At 45.4% G+C, this 25,835-nt stretch overlaps 1 protein-coding gene across 1 annotated transcript in view; it reads left to right on the forward strand.

Moving 5' to 3' along the window:
- Positions 1-7,399, forward strand: part of ca14 (carbonic anhydrase XIV) — a gene marked incomplete at both ends in the record, with an annotated part of 44,996 nt that extends 37,597 nt beyond the window's left edge. Inside the window, 5 exons of the mRNA XM_084336759.1 lie at positions 1,719-1,878; positions 4,567-4,651; positions 4,855-4,896; positions 6,090-6,143; positions 7,291-7,399. Coding sequence (XP_084192885.1) covers positions 1,719-1,878; positions 4,567-4,651; positions 4,855-4,896; positions 6,090-6,143; positions 7,291-7,399 — 450 coding nt within the window. The remainder of the gene's footprint in view (positions 1-1,718; positions 1,879-4,566; positions 4,652-4,854; positions 4,897-6,089; positions 6,144-7,290) is intronic.
- Positions 7,400-25,835: the final 18,436 nt, after the last annotated feature.

A 25,835-nucleotide genomic window follows, 5' to 3' on the forward strand; every position in this document is an offset into this window, starting at 1 on the left:
GGAGAAAAAGTGGATACAAAAAATATAGTTTTTTTGGACTTCAAGTGGTTTGCTTTGTTTCTTGGGTGGTTGTTGGGGTCCTCATCTTATAACAAAGCCTCAACCTAAACACTAGTATGCCCCATGAGTAGATTTAGAACTTTGGCCCAAACAGCAGATTGGGCTGAAGTGGCTTGGGCGCTGATCAATTCAGAGATAAAAAAAAAAGGTTTTAGGGCATATGTTTGTTCATAACACTAATATAAATGTGGTGTTTCCGCAACTTCTGAGCTAAAAATCAACTCTCTGCGACCTCCAGGAGCCGAGATACAAAATGTCAGGTCTAAAAAGTGGGCGTGGCCGTTTCAGAGACTTCGCCTACCAAATTTTTTGGGCTCCGTGCATTTTTTTCTTTATTGGACCCTAAATGAACAGAAAAACATTGGCTCAAATGTTAATCATGATTTGCAGCCTTGACCCCATATTTGCCCCAAACTGACCAGACTATCAGAGGGGGGCAGATTGAGAACAGAGAAGAATAGAATAGAATAGAAATACTTTATTCATCCCGAGGGAAATTTGGCACTACAAATCCAAAACCATAACCAAAGGAGGTTAAAGGCAGAGAACTCAGTTCAATTGATATGGTGAGTTGACTGATACAAACGGATATGGTGTGGTCCTGTGTAGCTCAGTGGGTAGAGTACGGCTCCTACGCTGTTAAGGTTAGGGGTTCCGTTCCCTGTGTAGCTCAGTGCGTAGAGTACGGCTCCTACGCTGTTAAGGTCAGGGGTTCCGTTCCCTGTGTAGCTCAGTGCGTAGAGTACGGCTCCTACGCTGTTAAGGTCAGGGGTTCCGTTCCCTGTGTAGCTCCGTGGGTAGAGTACGGCTCCAACGCTGTTAAGGTCAGGGGTTCCGTTCCCTGTGTAGCTCCGTGGGTAGAGTACGGCTCCTACGCTGTTAAGGTCAGGGGTTCCGTTCCCTGTGTAGCTCCGTGGGTAGAGTACGGCTCCTACGCTGTTAAGGTTAGGGGTTCCGTTCCCTGTGTAGCTCAGTGCGTAGAGTATGGCTCCTACGCTGTTAAGGTCAGGGGTTCCGTTCCCTGTGTAGCTCCGTGGGTAGAGTACGGCTCCAACGCTGTTAAGGTCAGGGGTTCCGTTCCCTGTGTAGCTCCGTGGGTAGAGTACGGCTCCAACGCTGTTAAGGTCAGGGGTTCCGTTCCCTGTGTAGCTCCGTGGGTAGAGTACGGCTCCTACGCTGTTAAGGTCAGGGGTTCCGTTCCCAGAGTACGGCTCCAACACGGCTGACATTAGGGACTCGGCTCACCTAGGGGCGACAGTGGCTCAGGAGGTAGAGCAGTCGTCTGGCAATCCGGAGGTTCCCGGTTCGATTCCTGCTCCTCCTGGGCAGCGTGTCGATGTGTCCTTGAGCAAGACACTTTACCCCTAATTGCTCCCGATGAGCAGGTTGGCACCTCACGTGGTTGCTTCCGCCGTCGGTGTGTGCATGGGTAATATGTAAGTAACTAATTGTAAAGCGCTTTGGATAAAAGCGCTATATAAAAAAGCAGCCATTTACCTATGCTAAAAGATACACAGTATACAGTAAGTAGTAAGGTGCGTTGGATAAAAGCATCCAGCAAATGGCACATGTTATGATTATGGTAACAGTTTGATCTTCCCTTCTTTGTGTCTTCCATTTTCCTCCCTTCTCTGTGTAACCCTCCGTACTACTATCAGCTCCTGAAGTTAGAGACGGTGCTGTACTCCAGTAAGGCGGAGGATTCGGACAGAATGCTGCTACAAGACAACTACCGCACCACCCAAGCACTCAATCACAGGGTCATCTTCTCCTCCTTCACAGCAGGTCAGAGAGAGAGAGGAACACTGTTGAAGGCCGGTAAGGCCCCATTCGTCGTACGTAACCCAACGCAAAAACAAAATGGGCAGCCCTATCACCAAAAACAAGAAAGATAAATAGGAATGGAGAATTCTTTTCTCTCTAGCTGATTTATTGATGGGAGTGGGGTGGGTGGGTGGGGGTGTTTTGCTGACCATGAAACGTGTGCCCCCCCCCCCCCCCCCCCTCATGTTCAGTGGTCCACATGCAAGTACCATACACTATCAAAAAGCTGGGACCCTCAGGAATCATTTGAGATGCAGCTCAACACTGTATGTCAAGGTTTTCTATCTATTAATGTGTAATAAACATGTATTGAATCTCACCTATTCTCACCTATGTGGAGGGGTTTGGGACATTATTTTATCTAATACTTTCTCATACTCAACTATGTCTAATAACGCTGCAATGGACTACCATAACGTGGTTCTATTGGGGCCATTTCTATTCAGACATATTGAGGATAGGGGTCAAGGGAGCCCTTCCAATATAGCCGTGCCCATTTCTCCCCCCTGTCAAAACTTTGCTTGATTTTGGAGCATGATATCACAGGTATCTAAGATCTCTGGTTTGGTAGCACCACTACCTTCATACTAGCTTAGGAAATGAGCCTGGTAGAACCACTGATGATATGATGATATGATGATATACTGATATCTTCTTCTTCTTCTTTTTGGTGTTTTACGGCGGACGGCCACCATAAATGGGGCATTTACCGCCACCTACCGACCCGGAAATCGGGCCAGTCTTCCATTCTCCCCTCTTCTTTTTCTTATTCAACGGTTCAATGTCAGATCGCGACCAAATCCATTCAACCCCCTAACACACCAAACAAAACAAAACCCATCCCTAACATCACCACCCTATCCAACCTAATCTATGAGTCACTCATTGCCTCCAGCGACTGACTCTGGCCTTCCTGAACACTCACCACCCCCTTCCCTAACTCTCTTACTTGATCCCTCACAACAACCTTCTTCCCTACTTATACTTATATGATGATATACTGATATACTGATATGATGATATGATGATATACTGATATGATGATATGATGATATACTGATATGATGATATGATGATATGATGATATACTGATATGATGATATGATGATATGATGATATACTGATATGATGATATGATGATATACTGATATGATGATATGATGATATGATGATATACTGATATGATGATATGATGATATGATGATATACTGATATGATGATATGATGATATACTGATATGATGATATGATGATATGATGATATGATGATATACTGATATGATGATATACTGATATGATGATATACTGATATGATGATATGATGATATACTGATATGATGATATGATGATATGATGATATACTGATATGATGATATACTGATATGATGATATGATTATATACTGATATGATGATATGATTATATACTGATATGATGATATACTGATATGATATGATTATATACTGATATGATGATATGATGATATGATTATATACTGATATGATGATATACTGATATGATATGATTATATACTGATATGATGATATGATGATATACTGATATGATGATATGATTATATACTGATATGATGATATACTGATATGATGATATACGGATATGATGATATACTGATATACTGATATGATGATAAACGGATATGATGGCCAAATGGCTCAAGCAGTTCCAGAGCAGACACCAGATGTACGATTATGACCATATTTGTAAGATCATTTTGCCCTCTGTGCGATTTGTTCTATTGGTTATGACTTGCAAACGATAATTCATTTTAATTAATTAATTTAACGATAATTTAACATTTGCCATTTGGCAACACTGAATCCAACATACAAAGTTGAGAGTGGAATGTAGGGAGAGGTGTGTGAAGGTCAAGGGTTACCAGTGACATTGGGTATGTGTGTGTGTGTGTGTGTGTGCGTGTGTGTGTGTGTGCGTGTGTGCGTGTGTGTGTGTGTGTGTGTGTGTGTGTGTGTGTGTGTGTGTGAGAGAGAGAGAGAGAGAGGGAGAGAGAGAGGGGGGGAGGGGAGGTGAATAAATGAAGGGGAACCGTGTTTGTTTGCGAGCTGATTAGCAAAAGGATTGCAAAAACCAAACACTGACCCCATTGTTATCATGCGAGTGGAACAGAGAAAAAGAGAGAGGGAAAAAGAGAGATAGAGAGGGGAAAGAGGGAGACAGGGTGACAAAGACAAAGACAAAGCGGGAGAGAATTTGTGTGAAGTGCTCTTTGTAGTAAATGATTGAACTGGAAGACCTGTGATGTCAATATGAAGTCAGCAAGAGACTACTCTTATAAAACAAGTTTTCAATCACCAAACACCAAATTGTATTTAGATAAAGCAGACTAATCATTAGTCCTGTGAACTGTGACAGAATTACTAGAACTGCAGTTAATAATATTTTACTTCATCCTTTCTCTGTTGCAGAATCAGAGAAGGAGTTCACCTCTGGTAAGACCCGATTGCAGTTGTTTTACTGAATGTAATGTGTGATCGTCATAATAATCAACATTAAAATCAACATGACAGAAATGTGGTCTTTTGAACTTGAATGATGATCAACTTTACTACATTTCGGGGGGGAAAGGCTTCTCCTAATACAATAGGCCTATCATCACAACACCTCTCCCGGCCCCTTCTCTTGTCTCCGCTTGTTTCTGTCCACAGGTGAAGTCACTGCCATAGTCATAGGGATCATGTGTGGCTGCGTGGGCATGGCGGTCATTATTCGCTTCATAGTCAAGACGATACGGTAAGGCAGTGTGCTGAGACGCTCTTCAGTTGTCATTCCACTTCCCTGTTTGCCATTCTGTTTCTGCTCTATCCAACGCTGGCTACAGCAGACTCTAGTTACCCGTCTACTGTTGCTCTGTTCTGAATGTGGCTTCTTCACAGACTACAAAGATCCAACATGGCATCAAATATTGTCTCCTTCTCGTTCCTATCTCTTGGCAGATTTTTCAAACACCTCCACAATGAAACAGTCGTGGTAAACAGGTGGCATACCTGATCCCGTTACTGACTACGAATCAGAACTACCAATGTGTTCTCTGTGTTACCTCTTTAACAACTGTATGACTCATGCTTGAAGCAAGATTTCCCGAAGCGCAGATTTAGGATTTGTCCCAAGAATTAGCATGGGTTACAAAGTTCTGTGTTGCTGGATGATAACCTAAACTTTGATGGCCGATTTTTTGAAAACTATAAATATGTTGATCACTGGGTACATGAAAGATCAACTTGCAATTTAATTAAAAAGAAAAATGAAATATGAATAATCAGGTGACAGTTCAGCCAGAATGTGCATTAGATTTTTTATGGATACAGATATTTTCCATCCATCCAATTTGCTGCATTGTTGGAACATGAAAGAATAATGATCTGATCCTGAATCAGCACTGCGGGGCGACTTGATACTCTGACCTGTGCTGCAGTAATGTAATTATAGCTATCATGTCTCACCACTCCAATCCTTTTTTTTTTTTTTTTTGCATAATCACCGCTGGTTGCTGAAGGGACTGGGAGGGTTTCCCTGCATGTTCTTGTAGGCTACGTCCTCCAGCCCTTCAGTGACCATGGAAGGTATAATCAGAGCAATGGTGAAGCAGTGAAGCAGGAGGAGAGGCGGAGAGGTAGTCTTTGACCCCCAGGCCCACTGAGCCAGAGGACCCACTAGAACACCCACGTGACTATTCTTTCGATCATAATTCATTCTGAAATTATATTTAAAACCACGGTTTGACATTGATAATTATCCTTGGCAGGCTAGAGAGCGGGAAGAATGCACTTCAGAATTCCCAATATAAGCGATTTCACTGGAATTCTGTGTCTAGGCAACATTTTGGACCCTGTCAACAATAGCATTACCGAACACATTTTAGAATGTCATTGTTGTCACTTTGAAACCGTCTATATAGGGACCCAAGTACAAAAAGCTCCCCTGCACCCATAGTCCTGGGACACAGCCTTTGATTTTACCTTCCATCTGCCTCGTTTTTGTGAAGTGGCCCTGTGCAAGTACTTTAAAATGGCATCTTCCATCGATCCATCATTGAGTTGACTAGATGATGACAGAAGATGGAAGTGAGATTTTAGACCATCTGCACAGCGTCGTTGTGATATGAGATCTTATTGTTTGATTTTCTTGTCTCTTCTGTCCTGTTATTCTTTCTTTTTTGATCTTATGACAGCTCTACCTCTAGCTGGGACGTGCTGCCCAGTGTCCGGCCTGCCCCCATGCCAAGGTCACCCCTCAAATTATGACCTTTGACCTCAAAACCCCTAACCTCATCCACTCAATCATATGACCCCTGAACACGCCTCTTTACTTTCAACCTCCCATCAAAAACAACTTATCCTCCACCCTAGACGATAACACCTGCATTAGAGCATCAGCTAGTGAATTAGTGTGGAATTCCAAACACTGTGAGTAATAAGGCATTGCCTCCGTCTAGCCTTACACTAATATGCTGGAAGAAACTGCCCGTGTGTGAAATCCTTTCAAATCCGCAAACGCTGAGAATGTAGTGAGTTATTTTGCTCTCTGTCTGTCTGTCTGTCTGTCTGTCTGTCTGTCTGTCTGTCTGTCTGTCTGTCTGTCTGTCTGTCTGTCTGTCTGTCTGTCTGTCTGTCTGTCTGTCTGTCTGTCTGTCTGTCTGTCTGTCTGTCTGTCTGTCTGTCTGTCTGTCTGTGTGTCTCTCTCTCTCTCTCTCTCTCTCTCTCTCTCTCTCTCTCTCTCTCTCTCTCTCTCTCTCTCTCTCTCACACTTACTCTCTCTCTCCCTCCCCCTCTCTCCCCTGCCTTTATGTAGAAATTCCACCATCACATGCACCACGTTTTCCTATGAAATCCTAATCCATTCTTTAATCTGTTTCAGAACATTTCCCAAACTGGACCGTTGCTTTTCTATTAGTAATAACTTTAGTACGCTATACTTACAGGCGAACACATTCTTTCCCTCTTAAATAGATTAGTCCTACTATGACTTACTTACTTATCTATCCTCTTACTGTATATTTATGTGTGTATTCATTCTCTCACCCTATCATCACATAATAGACCATTTATAATAATCTACCCAACTATGATATATGCATAGATGATATGTGGTCAGTGTATATAGCCTCTCTTTTACAGATTAAGAAGTAGTATTTGAGTGTGTGTGTGTGTGTGTGTATGTGTTTGTGTGTGTTTTATCAATGATACAGTCATTTCATGTTATTTACATTGACAGTAGGGCTTGGGAGTCACACGACACAACTATAATTAGGCAAACAGCGACCTCTGCTGGGTGACATGAAGAACAATATTGATCCCTAAACGTCAGGCATTGGCCACTGTGCTGAGAAAGTGCTGTATTCACTATAGTGAATGTGACCTCTGACCCTTCAGGACAAAAGAACCGGAGAAGGAGAAGGAGCAGAAGCAAGACGTGGCCCTCAACTCGTCCTCTGACCCGGGAAAGGATGAGACCTTGTCGTCCCTTAAGACGGAGCTCTGACCAAGCACACACCATGCCCCCCCCCCAAGAGCCATAGTCATACAGGCCTTGTCCAAACACTGTTACACACATCCTTCCTTCCTCCCTCTTGTCCTTGATGTTACCTCTGACCCCGATGAGAGGACTGAAAGGAAGGGACACTGCCCTCTTTGGTTTCACTGGTCAAATCCAAAAGGTAGCATGAAATCACGTGCCACGCCTATGCCACCCTACAAATGTTTTATATTTCATTCAGATCAATATGTTGGTGCGTGGTAAGAGACATTCCTAAATTCGCACTCAGACTAGAATGTAATTAGGAGTGCTTGTTGTAAATAGGGCAGACATTTGCCTGTGTATTGGCCTTGGATGCATGGTTTGTCTTGTAAATGTCTTGTAAATTGTTTCTTTTTTTTGTGCCACATTTTGAATGATGACATTACATGATCCATCCTGACTTGAAGCACAGAGACCCACTGTATTCAGGATTATAGACTTTGGGGGAGGAATAATTATTGCCAGTGAAATATACTATACCCCATATTGTTCTATATATTTATGTTGCCATGGGGTTTGTAACATATTACCACAAGAGAAGAAGGACCATCAATTGAGTAGCCTATAGTGTTTCTACCAGCTGAGAATCGGTCTAAAGGGATTTGTTACACATCTTGAGTATTGCTTGTATATTAGTGCCAAAACATTGTGGTCCTTTAACCTCAAACACAGACCTTGCCATTGGAGGTGTATGTGTGGTCTACTGAGGAGTATGTGTGGTCATTTCACGTTGAAGTGGTTTTTGGTACTGTATGTCAACTTTGTAAGTATCCAGTTCTGTTGTAAATAGCTCGACAACATGCGCACCACAATAAAATACTTGAATGAGCATCTCTACCCTTTTATAGTTTTGTTTGTCATGTGTGCGTTTGTGTATAGAAAATATAGGCCTATACATTTTGCAGCACATCTGGACCGGTTTTCGGAGGGACTCGAGGGAGACTCCACCGTCATACACTGAACGCCCTGAAGATTCTAGGGTGCGGTGTCGTAGTCCTCAAAACGACAAGACAGCAGTACTTTTATGTAAGCAGTACTTTTAAGTAAGTGGCTAATATTTGAATATTATTTTTATATTATTAATAATATCTAATTATTATTATTAAGTCTACAGGTATTGAACTATTAGCCTATATGCACCCTCATTGTGTTTTAGTATATTTGTCAAACTGGATGTTTCGTGGTTGTTTTTGATGATCTGGTTTTGTAATTATGGTCTAGTGGTGTGTTTTGCTTCCCAGCTGAAAAATATGCGCTCCTGCTTTTGACGCTGCTCCTCGTTACCATTGAGCGTTACTTGCATGCTTACAGAAGTACAACTGGCTGTTGGCTAACCGCGATCACTTAGAATTAATTTGATATTAGTTTTTGCTCATAATTTATTACTTCAATAACATTTCACCCTTGCTTGCAGCCTAATGCTGGCCTCGGATTTTGCAACAAAAGTCCAAAGATTTTATATAGGTTGATTGATTGATTGATTGAACACTTTATTAATAGATTGCAGAATGGGTACAATACAGTACGGCTCAATGCACACAATTGTTAACCCATTCTCTGCCGGGCATTGTACCCATCATTGTACCCTCTCTGCCAGCGCTATAAGTCTATGGAGATGTTCACCTTCTTTGCAGGGCTATAACTTTTTAAATTGTATTGCTAAATTGACATTACTATGGCCCATTCAACATCAATTATCTATCGTTCAGGATGTAGGAACGTTTAACTTTTTCATTCACACATTTATACTAAAATACCGTCTATAGTATAAATATGTTTTTATCGTTTTCTGCAGTATTTCATAGAACGTGAGATATAGGCATAAATGCATAATATATTAGATGATCAAATGCAGTTTGATACCGATCAACGTTATATTAAAAATGTCAACTGTACATGGTCCTAAACGTCATGACTGGTCATCTGCGGGTGAACAGAGGGGGGGGGGGGGGGGGGGGGGTCGTTTATAATTCAATGACCGACATTAAATGATTTATGTAGTATGGGTGATATATTGATCAGAGCAGTTTGTATCGAAAATGGTAAAGAAAAACGCTGAAACTCACCCAGTCTCCTCGTAGCGTTGGGCGATGAGAGTGGAGCAAACAGATCCCAATTATGGGATGTTGATCGATGCGATCCATTTCCGGTTTGTATATTACTAATACACGTCCAAATCATGTTGATTATTGAGTTATGGCAAAGATCCATATCGACGGTGTCTGTATTGAGCCCCGGGACGATAAGCGAGTGGCCGGACGAAAATAGGGGACGGACCGATCTACAATGGGCACTTCCGGTTTGGCAACTCGCCGATCGGTCACCCGGTGGCGGTATTGAAGCGTTGCAGAGTTGTGATGGCTCAGACAGCATCACCCAAGACTCCGTGGGTGAAATATGAATACCATGACGAAAATATGAAATATTGATCTAAAAAACGCCTTACGGAGTTATTGGCAGACAACGCATGGCGGAGAAACCCGCCTTAACACGTGATTGCCGGAGAATGGGTTAAGGGGATGCAGACCAGAGAAAGACTTTCGTCTTGTTTACATCAGGGTCCCCCATTTTCAATTCATCATGACATTTATGACATACACGACATACAGATAGATATACAGTAGGGGAGAGTGGGGTAAGTAGTGCCAAGGGGCAAGTAGTGCCACCCCTGTTATCTAGAAAACCATAGAAGAAGTTGGTCATGTGACAACATATTTTTGAAGAGGCATCCATTTCACTCAACCTGCAAAGAAGGGAGACACATTTAAGCACATTTAAGTTAAAAAAACATGGTTTTGCCCTCCAAAGTAAAAATTTGATGATCAAGGTTTTTTTATTGCTGTGTTTGAACAATTATAGACAACTTTGAAAACAGTTCACACATGTTTTAGTGTTTTAGTAAGCTACGCTATGAGTCTATACAGTTATCATGATGCTAGCTCAAAACAGCTGGGGGATGCATTTTTTTCAAAATGGTAGGCTTGGGGTGATTTGTGCCAAAGGGCCTGGGTTAAGTTGTGCCAGATATTCTCTTTGTTAAGTTGCCCCAACTTATAATTATTAACTATATATATATTACTTTATTGTATTTTATTGTTATTGTACATTGCATTCTTACATTTGATCACTAAAACAATGTGATATTCTTAATTTTAGACCAAAATCCATCATGCCACGCAGATACAGACAGGGTTTCAACTTTCAGCAGTGAAAGAGGTGCAACAGGGGAAGACTATACGTCAGGTTGGAAAGGAGATGAAGATCTGCAGGATGCTTTTACCGCTGTCGTAAATTTGACTAAATTAATTAATTCCACTAAGAAAATAACCGCTATCTCTCTCTTACTATACAAAAGGCATTAAGTGTTTAAATTGGTTACCATATAAAAAGCTTAGTATCAAACAGGAGCTTTAGCGATATTGGTTAATATTACACACTGAATTTAATCAAGTCATTTCCAGGTTAAAAGTAATTCAAATAAACCAATCCACAAACAAAGAACTGTTTAAAACTAGGAATAGTATGGGTTACATTAAAACTGCAATAAGCCAAATGTATAATATCCTTTAAACTGTTTTCAGCTCAAATCAACAGTAGAAGGATTAATGTTAGATTAATTAACTGTACAACTGTACAAGCAAAACTGTACATTGGAATATTGACCAAACCATACTTGGTCATTTACTGTACATTGGAGGGGGTTGGGTTAGGACATTTACAGGGGCCAGTTTCGAATTGCAGTCTCCCGTAGGTGTTCTTTGAGAGTGGTTTTGAAAGTGGGTAGTGACCATGACAGAAATGCAGAAACACAATATATTACTTAGAAAAAATTATAAACAAGACTTCTACTTGAACTTAAAGTAGACTAGTTAACTTAGTTGTAACAAAACAATTATTATTATTAAACTTCAGGACTTTTCAAATGTCAAATTGTGAAGAGTGATCAGCTGTAGTGAATGTGACTATAGTCCTCAGTATTCCAATAGTTGTCATTGATCTTTTGCAAACATGTTCATGTTCTGCTGTGAATGTAAATGCAATATTGTTATGGTTTGTAACCGACCTCAAACGCAACGGCACAGACAGGAAGTTCAGAGTTAGCCAAATGCTAGGGCGTATTTATTTACAGAGTCAAAAGAAGGATAAAGTACAATAATCAAACAAACGGGGAGACTGCCTTCGGCAGAGTCATCTGCCGCTCTGCAGAATCCTCCTGGTGATAGTGGTGGGGAATTGGCATGTGACGTTGTAGCGGCTCTGCAGATACTCCCAGCAGATAGTGGTGGGGAATTGGCATGTGACGTTGTAGCGGCTCTGCAGATACTCCCAGCTTTCACTCAAGGTGGAAAACAGAGAGAGAGAGAGAGATATCAGAAACAGTCCAACAAAACACAGAGGCAGTGTGGTTCCCTCCTCCCTAGCTGGGTCCAGAACCAATTGACAGTGACAGTCCTCAGTGTTCCCCACAACACACAATTTAGCCGAGTTAGTGCAACTAAACGAAGTATTCAGTGTCTCTTCTAAGACACACAATCTGAATAATCCAGAGGGGTTTGGTTCCACTCACCCAAGCGCAACGCGTAAAGCGGGCAAAACGAGGCGCAGCTCCAAACGGGGAACAAGGTTCTCCACAGCGGTTCTCCACAGAAAGGTCCTGGAGAGAAAGTAGACCACGGAACAGCAACAGGGAAAAGCAGGCAAATGCAGTTGTATTCCAGAACGACCCGACAATGATAGAAGGAAGGTCCTGGTATATAAAGCCCTCTGGGGCGCTAATCACAAACTATGACAGCTGCGTGATGAAAGTGGCAATCGTTCAAAAAGCGTGTGGCGGGGAATGCACCAATCAGCACCATACCTCAGGAGAGCGTGTGGCGGGGAACCAACCAAACCTCACAGTACCCCCCCCCTCCACGGGAGCCACCCGGCGACCAGCCCGACCCGGCTCGCCCGGATGGGCACGATGGAAGTCGGTGATTAGGCCGGGATCAACGATGAGCTGGCGGGAGACCCAGCTCCGTCCCTCCGGGCCGTACCCCTCCCAGTCCACCAGGTACTGGAACCCCCGACCCCGCCGTCGAACGCCCATCAACCGGCGGACCTGCCACTGGGGGTGACCGTCCACCATCACGGGAGTAGGTGGTTCCGGAGCAGGAGGCATCAGGGGACTGAGAGAGACAGGCTTAACCCGGGACACATGGAAAACGGGGTGAATGTGCATGGACGCAGGAAGCTTAAGACTCACCGCCGCCGGACTGAGTACCTTTAGAACCTCAAAAGGACCGACGAACCGGGGGTTAAGCTTCTTGGCCGAGGACCGAAGCGGAAGGTCCCTTGCGGAAAGCCACACCCTCTGCCCAGGGTGGTACGTCGGCGCAGGGACCCGGCGCCGGTCAGCCCCACGACTGGCGTGCTCCGATGACCGGAGCAGTGCAGTCCTGGTGATCTCCCAGACCCGATGGCACCGGTTGAGGTGGTCCTGTACGGAGGGAACTGCCACCTCCGACTCCTGTGCAGGGAAAAGAGGGGGTTGGTAGCCCAGGGATACCTCAAAGGGTGAGAGGCCGGTGGCGGAACTGACCATGGAGTTGATGGAGTACTCGACCCAGGGAAGGAAACGGCTCCAAGAAGCGGGTTTCTCGGCAGCCACACACCGAAGAGCAGACTCCACACTCTGGTTCATCCTCTCCGTTTGTTCGTTAGTCTGGGGATGATAACCAGAGGAAAGACTGACCGTTGCCCCCAATCCCTTGCAAAAAGCCCGCCATACCTGGGAAGTGAACTGGGGCCCCCGGTCCGAGACGACGTCCTGGGGAAACCCATGGAGGCGAAACACGTGGTGTGTCAGGAGGTCCGCCGTCTCGGCCGCCGAGGGAAGCTTGGGAAGGGCCACGAGGTGAACCCCCTTGCTGAACCGATCCACCACGGTCAGTAGGCACGTGTTCCCCTGGGAAGAAGGAAGACCCGTGACGAAGTCGAACGCCACATGGGACCAAGGGCGGCTCGGAATGGGAAGCGGCTGCAATAGCCCGGAGGGTGCCTGGTGGGAGGCCTTGCTGCGGGCGCAGACTGCGCAGGCCAGTACGAACTCCTTGACGTCGTTCCTCATGGTGGGCCACCAGAATCGACGAGCCAGGAAGGAGAACGTGCGATGAACGCCTGGGTGGCAGGCGAACCGGCTGGTATGGCCCCACTGGAGGACCCGGGACCGGACTGAGTCGGGGACGAAGAGACGATGAACCGGTACATTGCCTGGAGCGCGATGGAAGCGTAGGGCACGCCTTACCACCCCCTCGATGCCCAAGGTGACTACTCCTACCACCTCTGGGAGGATGGGAGTCGGGTCCTCACAGGGCTGTACGCTAAGCTTTCTCACTAGGGGCACACTTGCCCCTAAATGAGAAATTTAGGGGCAAAGAATATTTTTTAGGGGCACATTTTTAAATAACTATTTTACCATTATAGTAGGGCTGGGCGATATGGCCTCTAAATGATATCGCGATATTTTTTGGCCATATCACGATACACGATATATATCGCAATATTTTGACATTTCCTCTAAAGCACTTAAAAATGCTTGATTTAACCCTTTGATGCATACAGTCACGCCAATATGATGATTATAATAAGTCCCTGCAACATATGTTTGCATTATTAAACCATGAAGATGCTTTAAAAAATAATTTAATGAAAATGTACTAAGAGTAGTCTACTGACACACTAATAAAAAATGTATTTACATCTAAGACCATTTATATAAAAACTTTTGGGTGCCTTTTTTTTGCACAGTACTGTGTTTTCTATCCACTTTAGCCAAACACACACACACACATATATATATATATATATACACACACTACTGTGAGAAAATAATAATCACACACACAAAGGGATAATGGCTTATAGCAGACTTAATGAATTTAGAATATTTCAGATAATGAAATTAAATGTTTATATCATCAACTATCCAGTTAGTATTTATACTGTCTGTAACGTTTGGCTACTTTAAATCATTGAATGTAGAGAGAGCTGTACTGTATTGTACCCATTCTGCAATCTGTTAATAAAGTTTTCAATCAATCAGAGCGAGAGAGAGAGAGAGAGAGAGGGGGCGAGAACGAAAAAGAGAGCCAGCCCCCCCCCCCCGGGTTTTGTTCTAGGTTCGCGTTTTGATCGTCTAAGCTGCCGTAGGTGATGACGTCACACTCGAATGTAAACAGGAAGCGTTTAACAGACGGAGATGGAAAGTGGATGATATACAGTAACAGAAATGAATAACCAATAAATATGAAGTTATGTTTAAACTTCTGTTGTCAAGCGTTGTCAATATAACCCACCCCCTTTCCTCCCGAATGGAACTAGTGTTGTGGAGTCCGCTTTGACTGGTGTCCAGGGTTAGCAGCAGCTAACGCTAGTTAGCTTAGCATAATCCTAATGGATACCGTGGATAGCAGCTAACGTTAGCCCATTGCTCGTGTCAATCAAATTGCATGTTATTAAAGGTCCGCGCTGGTCTGTCTAATGAAATTACAACCGCAACATTATGCCCTGGTTGTAGGCTAATGTTTTATCCAATTTGTATGGATTAATTTAGGAGTGAAATGCGAATGAAGGGTTGCAATCACTACTCGCAAGCTTGCCCCCAGATGATATTTTCCACTCGCACCGGCCAGATTAGGGGGCAATTTGCGACGAGATGATCGCAGTGTACAGCCCTGCCTCAGTGGTTGGAGCCCCCTTGGAGTGTAACCGGGACAGGGAGTCGGCCTTCGTGTTGCGGGAACCAGGGCGAAACGTCAGCGAGAAGTCGAACCGACTGAGGAAGCTGGCCCATCTTGCCTGCCGGCCATTGAGGCGCTTGGAAGCACGGATGTACGTCAGGTTCTTGTGGTCCGTCCAAATGGTAAATGGCTCCTCGGCCCCCTCTAGCCAATGACGCCACTCCTCCAAGGCAGCCACAACCGCCAGCAGCTCCCGATTGCCGATGTCATAGTTCCTCTCGGCAGGGAGGAAACGACGCGTGTAGAAGGCGCACGGATGTACCTTCTGGTCCGTTGCCGACCGCTGGGATAAGATAGCTCCTAGTCCAGTATCCGAGGCGTCCACCTCTACGATGAACTGTCTCTTGGGGTCTGGATGGAGCAAGATCGGGGCGGAAGTGAACCTCTTCTTGAGGGAGCGGAACGCAGCACACGCCACTGGGGACAAGTCGAACGGCAGGGCGGGAGAGGTCAGCCTGGTAAGCGGTTCCGCCACCTGACTGTAGTTCCGGATGAATCTTCGGTAGAAGTTGGCAAACCCGAGGAAGCTCTGTAACTCCTTCCGAGAGGTGGGTTCCGGCCACTCCTCCACGGCCCGGATCTTGCGAGGGTCAGCTCGGGTCAAGCCTCTCTCCACGATGAAGCCCAGGTAATCGACGGAGTCGGAGTGGAATCGGCACTTCTCTGCCTTGACGAAGAGCCGATTGTGGAGGAGGCGCTCCAGCACACGGCGGACATGCTGGATGTGTTCCTCGAGGGTCTTGGAGAAAATGAGGATGTCGTCTAGGTATACTACCACAAACTCCTCCAGCATGTCATGAAGGACGTCGTTCATGAGCGCCTGGAATACCGCCGGAGCGTTGGTGAGGCCGAACGGCATTACCAGGTACTCGTAGTGGCCCCTGGGAGTCTTGAAGGCGGTCTTCCACTCATCGCCCTCTCGGATACGGACCAGATGGTAGGCACTCCGGAGGTCCAGCTTGGTAAAGACGGTAGCCTGGGTGAGAGGCTCGAAGGTGGAGTTCATGAGAGGAAGAGGGTACTTGTTCTTAATGGTGATCTCGTTGAGCTGGCGATAGTCGATGCAGGGTCGAAGGTCTCCGTCCTTCTTCCCAACAAAGAAGAAACCGGCCGCCACAGGGGAGGAGGAAGGCCGAATGAGTCCTGCTTCCAAGGACTCAGAGATATATTGATCCATCGCTGCCTTCTCAGGGACGGTCAGACTGTAGAGGCGGCTGCCGGGAAGGGGAGCCCCTGAGCGGAGGTCGATGGCACAGTTGTAAGGCCGGTGAGGCGGAAGGGCCTGAGCCCTGGACTTACTGAAAACCTCCTCGAGGTCGTGGTACTCGGGGGGTATGGTCGAGAGGTCCGGAGGCGGCTCACAAACGGATCTCCGGGGCGAGGGACAGGACGCCGCCTGAAGACACTGGGCATGACAGGAGGAGCTCCACCCCCTGATGGTACCGGAGGACCAGGCGATGTGGGGCTCGTGCAGCGCGAGCCAGGGCCGGCCCAGGACTACTGGGACAAGAGGGGATCTGGTGATAAAAAACTGGAGTCTCTCAACGTGGTTACCAGCAATGGTGAGCAGGACAGGACAGGTGCGTTGAGTGATGTCAGCCAGGCGGTGTTGGTCCAATGCGAACACCTCCAATGGCCTCACGAGGTCCTCTAGTGGAATGTTGGCCCGGGTAGCAAACTCGAAGTCTAGGAAACTCTCGTCAGCACCCGAGTCAATGAGTGCCTCCACCGTGGCCCGTTGGTCCGCCCAGGCCAGGGTGACGCTCATCAGACGGCTAGGTGGTGCACGGCTCTGGGAACGAGAAAAACGGCTCACCAGGATCTCCCGGGGTCCCGGCGAGCCTGGTCTTTTGGCCGGGTGGGGCAGTTAGCGATACGGTGTCCATCCCGACCGCAGTAGAGGCAAAGGCCGGACCTGAACCTCGCCTCCCGTTCAGCTTGGCTAAGATGTGAACGTCCCAGCTGCATGGGTTCCTCCCCGGGCACCGAACGGGAGGGGAAGGAACCACCAGTCGTGTTGGGAGCAGGGCGGACCGCAGTACCGTCACGAGTACGGGGGGTCTGGGGAACCTCTGGAGGTCCCTGTCGGGTTCTCTCACGTCTTCTCTCCTGGAGGCGTCCATCGATGCGAATGGCGAGGCTGAATAGGTCTTCGAGGGACTCAGGTTCCTCACGGGTCGCGAGCTGGTCCCTGACAGCGTCGTTGAGCCCCCTCATGAAGGTGAGACGAAGCGCTTGATCGTTCCAACCGCTCTCCGTTGCCGCCAGTCTGAACTCCAGCACGTAGTCGGTGACCCCGCCACTGCCCTGCCGGAAGGTGCCCAACCGAGCTCCAGGGTCCTGGCCACGGGCTGGGTGGTGGAAAACCCTGCGGAGCTCAGCCACGAAGTCTGGGTAGGAAAAACAGAAATCAGCCCCCATTGCCCAGGAGGCAGTAACCCACTGGGCTGCCCGGCCTGAGAGCAGGTTAGTCATGTAAGCCACTCGGGCTCCCCTTGAAGTGAATCGGCTGGGTTGATGACGAAAAACCAACTCACATTGCATGATGAATGTGGCACAATCCTCGAAGTTACCATCGAACAACCGTGGTTCGGAGAGACGGGGCTCCCGAGGTGCGGGATCGGGAGGCGCGGGGCCTGCCACGGCTGCGGGTGATGCTCCGGCCGAGGCTCCTGAAGTAGGTGGGGTTACAAGCAAGGTGTTAACGGCTTCACTCAGCGCTTGTAATTGGTGGAGAATATTAGTCTGCTGATTACCCTGGGCTGTCTGCAGGCTAGCCAGAGAGCCAAGGGACTCCTGAATAGGCAGGACCTGGTCTCGGAGCTCCTGTACAGCAGCCGCAGCCGCACCTAGCTGTAGGCTGTGGTCGTTGGTTAACTCAATCTGGACCGCCAACGCTGTTCTGACCCTGTCTGTGTCGGCTGAGGTCGTCATGGTCGGGTCGTAATGTTATGATTTGTAACCGACCTCAAACGCAACGGCACAGACAGGAAGTTCAGAGTTAGCCAAATGCTAGGGCGTATTTATTTACAGAGTCAAAAGAAGGATAAAGTACAATAATCAAACAAACGGGGAGACTGCCTTCGGCAGAGTCATCTGCCGCTCTGCAGAATCCTCCTGGTGATAGTGGTGGGGAATTGGCATGTGACGTTGTAGCGGCTCTGCAGATACTCCCAGCAGATAGTGGTGGGGAATTGGCATGTGACGTTGTAGCGGCTCTGCAGATACTCCCAGCTTTCACTCAAGGTGGAAAACAGAGAGAGAGAGAGAGATATCAGAAACAGTCCAACGAAACACAGAGGCAGTGTGGTTCCCTCCTCCCTAGCTGGGTCCAGAACCAATTGACAGTGACAGTCCTCAGTGTTCCCCACAACACACAATTTAGCCGAGTTAGTGCAACTAAACGAAGTCTTCAGTGTCTCTTCTAAGACACACAATCAGAATAATCCAGAGGGGTTTGGTTCCACTCACCCAAGCGCAACGCGTAAAGCGGGCAAAACGAGGCGCAGCTCCAAACGGGGAACAAGGTTCTCCACAGCGGTTCTCCACAGAAAGGTCCTGGAGAGAAAGTAGACCACGGAACAGCAACGGGGAAAAGCAGGCAAATGCAGTTGTATTCCAGAACGACCCGACAACAATAGAAGGAAGGTCCTGGTATATAAAGCCCTCTGGGGCGCTAATCACAAACTATGACAGCTGCGTGATGAAAGTGGCAATCGTTCAAAAAGCGTGTGGCGGGGAATGCACCAATCAGCACCATACCTCAGGAGAGCGTGTGGCGGGGAACCAACCAAACCTCACAATCAGTCAGTAACACATCCACCGCCGTAAACGCTTTAACACATTAACTGCCACGCTTCTATCCATCAATGTATGATCACTGCCACCAGTCTAAGCCTATGGAGATGTTCACCTTCTTTGCAGGGCTATAACTTTTTTAATTGTATTGCTGAATTGACATTACTATGGCCCATTCAACATCGATTATCTATCGTTCAGGATGTAGGAACGTTATACTTTTTCATTCATATATTCATACGAAAATACCGTCTAGAATATAAGTATGTTTTTATCGTTTTCTGCAGTAATTCCTAGAACGCTAGTTATAGGCCTAAACGCATAATATAGATGGTCGATTGCAGTTTATTCGCAATACACGCTATATAAAAAAATCCAACTGAATACGATCCTAAACGTTATGACTCATCATGCGCGGATGAAAGGGGGGGGGGGTCGTTTATAATTCCGTGATTGTCAGTAAATGCTTTATGTAGTATGGGTGATATATTGATCAGAGCGGTTTGCATTGAAAATAATAAACAATCAAGCTGAAAGTAACGTTACTGTCCTCTTACCGGTCGCCGATGACACTGGAGGAAAAAGATCCCACTTATTTGACGTCGATCGACTAGATCCATTTCCGGTTTGTATGGCACAATACACGCCCAAATCATGTGACTGCCGGACGGATTTCCCAGATGCACCGAGATCACCAGAGATCCATTTCCGGTTGTAACTCGCCCGATCATCCTCCAGGCGGCAGTATTGAAGCGTTGCACGGTTGTGCAGGCTCCCACTGTATCAGCAGAGGCTGGGTGGCGGAATTATGAATACCATGGCGAAAAAATGAAATAACGTTGTACGCCGTGGCTTGGCGGAATTCGCATGACCAGCAAACCCGTCGTAAGCCGGTTATGGCGGTGGATGTGTTAAAGCGGTATTGCCCGCCATGCTTTGACCGCCAGATCTCGCTGTACAGTGTTATTGAGATCAATATTTCATTTTTTCGCCATGGCATTCATAATTCATATATACACCTCCGACGCTGCAGCTGGACCCTATAGGTGACGGCATGGACGGCTCAATACCGCCGCCTGGTGGATGGTCAGGCGAGTTACACTTGGAACAACAGGAAGTGGCCGATGTGTGTAGATTAAATTCATCCGGCCGTCAGACATTGTTGCAAGGCTCCCGACAGACACAATGTACATAATGGATCGCTTTATAAACTTAATAATGATTTCGGCATTTATTGCGACATACAAACCGGAAATGGACCTAGGCGATCGATGTCCTATACTTGGGATATTTCACCGCCAGTCTCTTTGACGCACGGTAAGAGGACACTAACGTTATTTTCAGCCCAATTGTTTATTCATTTCACTGCAAACCATCTGATCAATTATATCACCCATACTACATAAAGCCATTATTACTGATGATCGGGGAATTATAAACGACCCCCCCCCCTTTCCTCCACGCATGATGAAGCATAACGTATACGATCATATACAGTTGAATTTTTTAATATAGCGTGTATAGGGAATAAACGGCAATCGATAATCTATATATGCGTTTAGGCCTATAACTCACGTATAGGAATTACTGCAGAAAACGATAAAAACATACTTATATTCTAGAAGGTATTTTTGTATGAATGAAAAAGTATAACGTTCCTACATCCTGAACGATAGATAATCGATGTTGAATGGGCCATAGCAATGTCAATATACCAATAAAATTAAAAAAAGTTATAGCCCTGCAAAGAAGGTGAGCCACTCCATAGACTTATAGCGCTGGCAGAGAGGGGCATTAGATGGGTACAATGCTCGGCAGGCAATGTGTTAATTGCAAATTATTATAAAGTTGAAAAGTTGAAGACATGTCATTGTTTACATGTTGAATTAATGCTTTGAAATCATGTGTGGCTATGAGATTTATGTCATCAGCAAATAAAATAGGAAGAGGATCTTTGCAAACCATGGGCAAGTCATAGTAAAAAGGTAGCATGAAAAGAGTTTCCCATTTCTAAGAGTGAAAGTAGATTTGAGGAGGAGTGGAGTAGACAAAGTAACCAGCAGTAACCAAGTTAAAACCAATCTAATGCCTTCTACCCTTATGTGCTCATTTTATGCCTGTCTTTTATTTACTGATGGGAAGCAATTTGAGCTGCAATTCTTGTATGAAAGGTGCTATACAAATAAAGTTTATTATTATTATGCCACCTTGCAGAATCACGTGCCACACTCCTATGCCAACCTAAAAATGTGTTGTTTTATATTTTATTCAGATCAATATGTTGGTGTGTGGGGTAAGAGATATTCCTACATGTGCACTCAGACTAGAATGTAATTAGGAGTGCTTGTTGTTGTAAATAGGGCAGTCATTTGCCTGTGTATTGGCCTTGGATGCATGGTTTGTCTTGTAAATATCTTGCAAATCTTTGTGAAACGTTTTGGTTTTGCCACATTTTGTAGGATGACTTTACATGATCCATCCTGACTTGAAGCACAGAGACCCACCGACCCACTGTTCTGCTGTAAATAGATTGACAACATACAGTATGCACATCAATAAAATACTTGAATGATCATCTGTGTGTGTGTGTGTGTGTGTGTGTGTGTGTGTGTGTGTGTGTGTGTGTGTGTGTGTGTGTGTGTGTATGTATGTGTGTGTGTGTGTGCATGTGTGTGTGTGCATGTGTACATGAGTGTGTATGTGTGTGTGTGTGTGTGTGTGTGTGTGTGTGTGTGTGTGTGTGTGTGTGTGTGTGTGTGTGTCTATATGTTTTGGATATAGACACACACTGGAACAGGAAGGAGAAGGGGTTTATTCAGTCATTATACAGTCATTATATACAGAGGTCATTGTACCCTCAGAACATCTCATTGGCTGTCACCATTGTCCATTCACACAGTTCCATGTGAGAGTACTGGAGCAATAAAGAGGGATCCCCACAATTGAGAGCATACATGTCCTACATCTCAACACAGCTTTACTTTATGTAACGATACAAAGTAAGTGGCTAATCCTTTAATATTAATATTAGATATGCATTGAACTATAGCCTATCTCCTCAATTGTGTTTTAGTATATTTGTCAAACTGGATGTTTCGTGGTTGTTTTTGATGGTCTGGTTTTGTAATTATGGTCTAGTGGTGTGTTTTGCTTCCCAGCTGAAAAATATGCGATCCTGCTTTTGACGCTGCTCCTCATTACCATTGAGCATTACTTGCATGCTTACAGAAGTACAACTAAGTGACCGCGATCACTTAGAATTAATTTGGAATTAGTTGTTTGCTCATAATTTATTACTTCAATAACATTTCACCCTTGCTTGCAGCCTAATGCTGGCCTAGGAATGACATTAACCCTGCGTGCACTGCAGGAATGTGTGCAACAAAGGTCCAAGGATTTTATATAGGCTACTAGTTTAGTTCTATAGGAGCAGGGGTGTAAAAAGTACCCAGAAATTATAATTATACCAGAAATATAAAGTATGGGTACCGTCTCAAAATCGCACTCAAGTAAAAGTCAGAGTATCTGGCTAAAAACACACTTGCGTAAAAGTAAAAAACGTTTTTACTTTTAAATCTACTTAAGTACTAAAAAGTTAAAGTAAATTTTTTTTTATTCCGGGGCAATGAAATGTTCCGTTTCGTCCTCTTCATCATTCGTACTATCGTTTGTGGTCATCTTCTGTAGGTTGTCACTCTGACTGTCTATTTTTCTGATAGCAGGTGTTTAATCAAAGATCCCCGCTTTTTGGTCTTGATTGATTGAACATTTTATTAACAGATTGCAGAATGGGTACAATACAGTACGGCTCAATACACACAATTGTTAAGGGGATGCAGACCAGAGAAAGACTTTCGTCTTGTTTACATCAGGGTCCCCCATTTTCAATTCATAGCATTTATGACATACACGACATACAGACATACAGTAGTTACATCCAGACATTTATGATATGCAAGATATACAAATATACAGTACTGTTTATTTACAGACAGAGTTTCTAAAAGAGAATATATACATTTGAGGGGGAGGAAACTGTACAATGGGGGGGGGGGGTTGGGTGGGGGGAGGGTTTGGACATTTACCGGGGCCAGTTTCGAATTGCGGTCTCCCGTAGGTGCTTTTATAGAACTGTTTTGAAGGTGGGTAGGGCGTTCCACATTGTTGTGGCATAATTGCGAAACATGTTTAGTCCCTTGTTTGAGCCGAATCTGGGTTGGACATGATTTGTGGAACTCCCTCTGGTGTTGTGGTCATGGTATTCACGAAATTGGAAAGTATTTCGACATGTACATGGGTACCTTAGTGGTGTAGTGTATCTTGTAGTCCAGGCCCATTGCAAGTTGCTGTACTCTGTCGTCTACTCTAAGCCATCCTAGGTTGTCAAAATGGGCTGGGGTGAGGTGGGTTTTAGGATTAAGGTCAAGCAGTAGTCTGACCAGTTTGTTTTGTTTTGTTTGTTTTTAGTGCCTTTGAGGTGCTTTGGTACCATGAGGTGCAAGCATAGTCGTAGTACCCTTGAATGAGTGCTCCTGTTAGAGTCTTCAGGGTATTCTTGTTTACCAGAGAGGAGATCCAGTATAAGAATCTTGTTCATTGGTTGACTTTTTTAATGACATTGGTTGCCATTTTGTCACAGGAACGATTTGCCTCTAGGATGGAACCCAGATGTAATTTCATCTTTCCTTGTGACAATATTGTCACCCACTGTAACAGAGAAGAAGCCGTTGGCCTTGCTGAGTTTGTTATTTGATCGAAAGAGAATGGACTCTGTTTCACCCAGGTGTAATGATAGTTTGTTATCAGCGAGCCAGGTGCAGATTCTGCCGAGTTCAGAGCTGAGGGCCTTTAACTGTAACTTGTCCCTGTCAGAGACCAGCAGGGCTGAGTCGTCCGCGAACAGGAACAAGCTGCAGTCACAAGCTGATGACATGTCATTTGCATAAATTAGGAACAGTAGCGGTCCTAGTATGCTTCCTTGTGAAACACCACAGCTCACTGGGGGGGGGGGGGGGGGGGGGGTAGTGTACCGTTTACCTCCACCATCTGTTCTCTCCCCTCCAGGTAGGATTGCATCCAGCTCATTGATGGACTATCAAAACCAATCGCTTTTAGCTTGTCAATCAGAATGGAGTGATTGACAGTGTCGAAAGGCTTTTGGAGGTCCAGCATGACCATGCCGCAGTATTTGCCCGCGTCCACCTCTTGTTTGATGTGGTCGTTCAAATAGTCATGGCCAGTGGCCTTGTTAGCTTGGAGGGCGCTCAGTTCTTTTAGTACTTCATCTGTTGTTACCATTTCAAGTTTGAAGTCGTCTTTGCGGACCCCTAGGTTTTTGCATAAGGCTATGATGTGTTCTACCCCAAAATGCCCTGAGTGGGAGGGTAGTTTATTAACACATTGGGTGCCAACAACGAGACATTTCATTGTTGGCCGCCATGCGTTGAGTGTAGAGCATGTGAGCGGTGCAGAGCGTCCGAGAAATCCGCTCTTCACTCTGGACGGCTGATGTAAATTAGCTTGATTTGACCAAACTACAACAGTCTGCACCCCCTGGGCCCCTTAACAATTGTTTGTATTGAGCCGTATTGTATTGTACCCATTCTGCAATCTGTTAAATAACGTTTTCAACCATTCTACTAGCTTTACTATGCTAATGTACGCTAGCCTAGCCGCAATGCTAAGTGTTTATACTGGCAGATCCCATTCACGTTAGCATGTAAGCTAACAACACCAGCGCTCTTTTTGTGAGACTAAACTCTCCGCTCTTAATAATACATCTATTTTATATAGCGCTTTTCCAGGTGCTCAAAGACGCTTCACATGGGCAGGAGAGACAAACTATGGCAAAACAAAAAAACAGAACAAAACAGAACAAAAATAATACATGACAAAATAAAATAAAACCGACAGAATTAGAGGTCAAAAGCAAGATTGAAAAGGTGAGTTTTGAGGGCTGATTTAAAAGATGTCAGGGTGTTTGCATCACGGATATGGCTGGGGAGGGCATTCCAGAGGGAGGGGGCAGCAGCAGCAAAGGCCCTGTCGCCCCAGGTCCGGAGCTTGGTCGTGGGAGGTGTTAGGAGGTTGGCATCTGCAGACCTAAGGCGACGGGTGGGCGTGTGACGGTGGAGGAGGTCGGACAGGTAGGGAGGGGCAAGGTTGTTGATGGCTTTAAATGTGATGAGTAGTATTTTAAAATGTATCCTGTATTTGATTGGAAGCCAGTGGAGGTTGTGGAGGACAGGGGTGATGTGATCAGAGCGACGGGTGGAGGTGAGCATGCGGGCAGCAGAGTTTTGGACATATTGGAGTTTATTGAGAATAGTGTTTGGTGAGCCGTAGAGGGTGCTGTTACAGTAATCTAGTCTTGATGATATGAATGCATGAACCAGTGTTTCAGCAGCGGAGAGTGATAGGGAGGGGCGAAGACGAGCAATGTTCCGGAGGTGATAGAAGGCAGATTTGGTTATGTGGTTCACATGGGGGAGGAAAGAAAGGGTGGAGTCCAGGATGATGCCAAGGTTACGGATGTGAATGAATGAATGAATGAATGACTTTATTTGACAATATAAAAAATAAACATGTGACAGAAGAGCACAGTCGGGATATACTGCCAAGGATGTAACACAAAAAAGCTCAGAGCTTATTTCCATTGTGGTCCTTGTAGGGGGGTGGGGGAATGTGATGCTTAACACATGCATCATACAAAACGTGACATCACAACACATCACATATACCATTTAACATTTATATACATACAGACTCATACAACATGCAAGGGTGCCTTAAGCTAAGTGTCTAGGTATAGTCCCTTTTGA

This window comes from Notolepis coatsorum (genome assembly GCF_963971535.1).
Source record: "Notolepis coatsorum genome assembly, chromosome: 19".
In the NCBI taxonomy this organism is placed as follows: Eukaryota; Metazoa; Chordata; class Actinopteri; order Aulopiformes; family Paralepididae; genus Notolepis; species Notolepis coatsorum.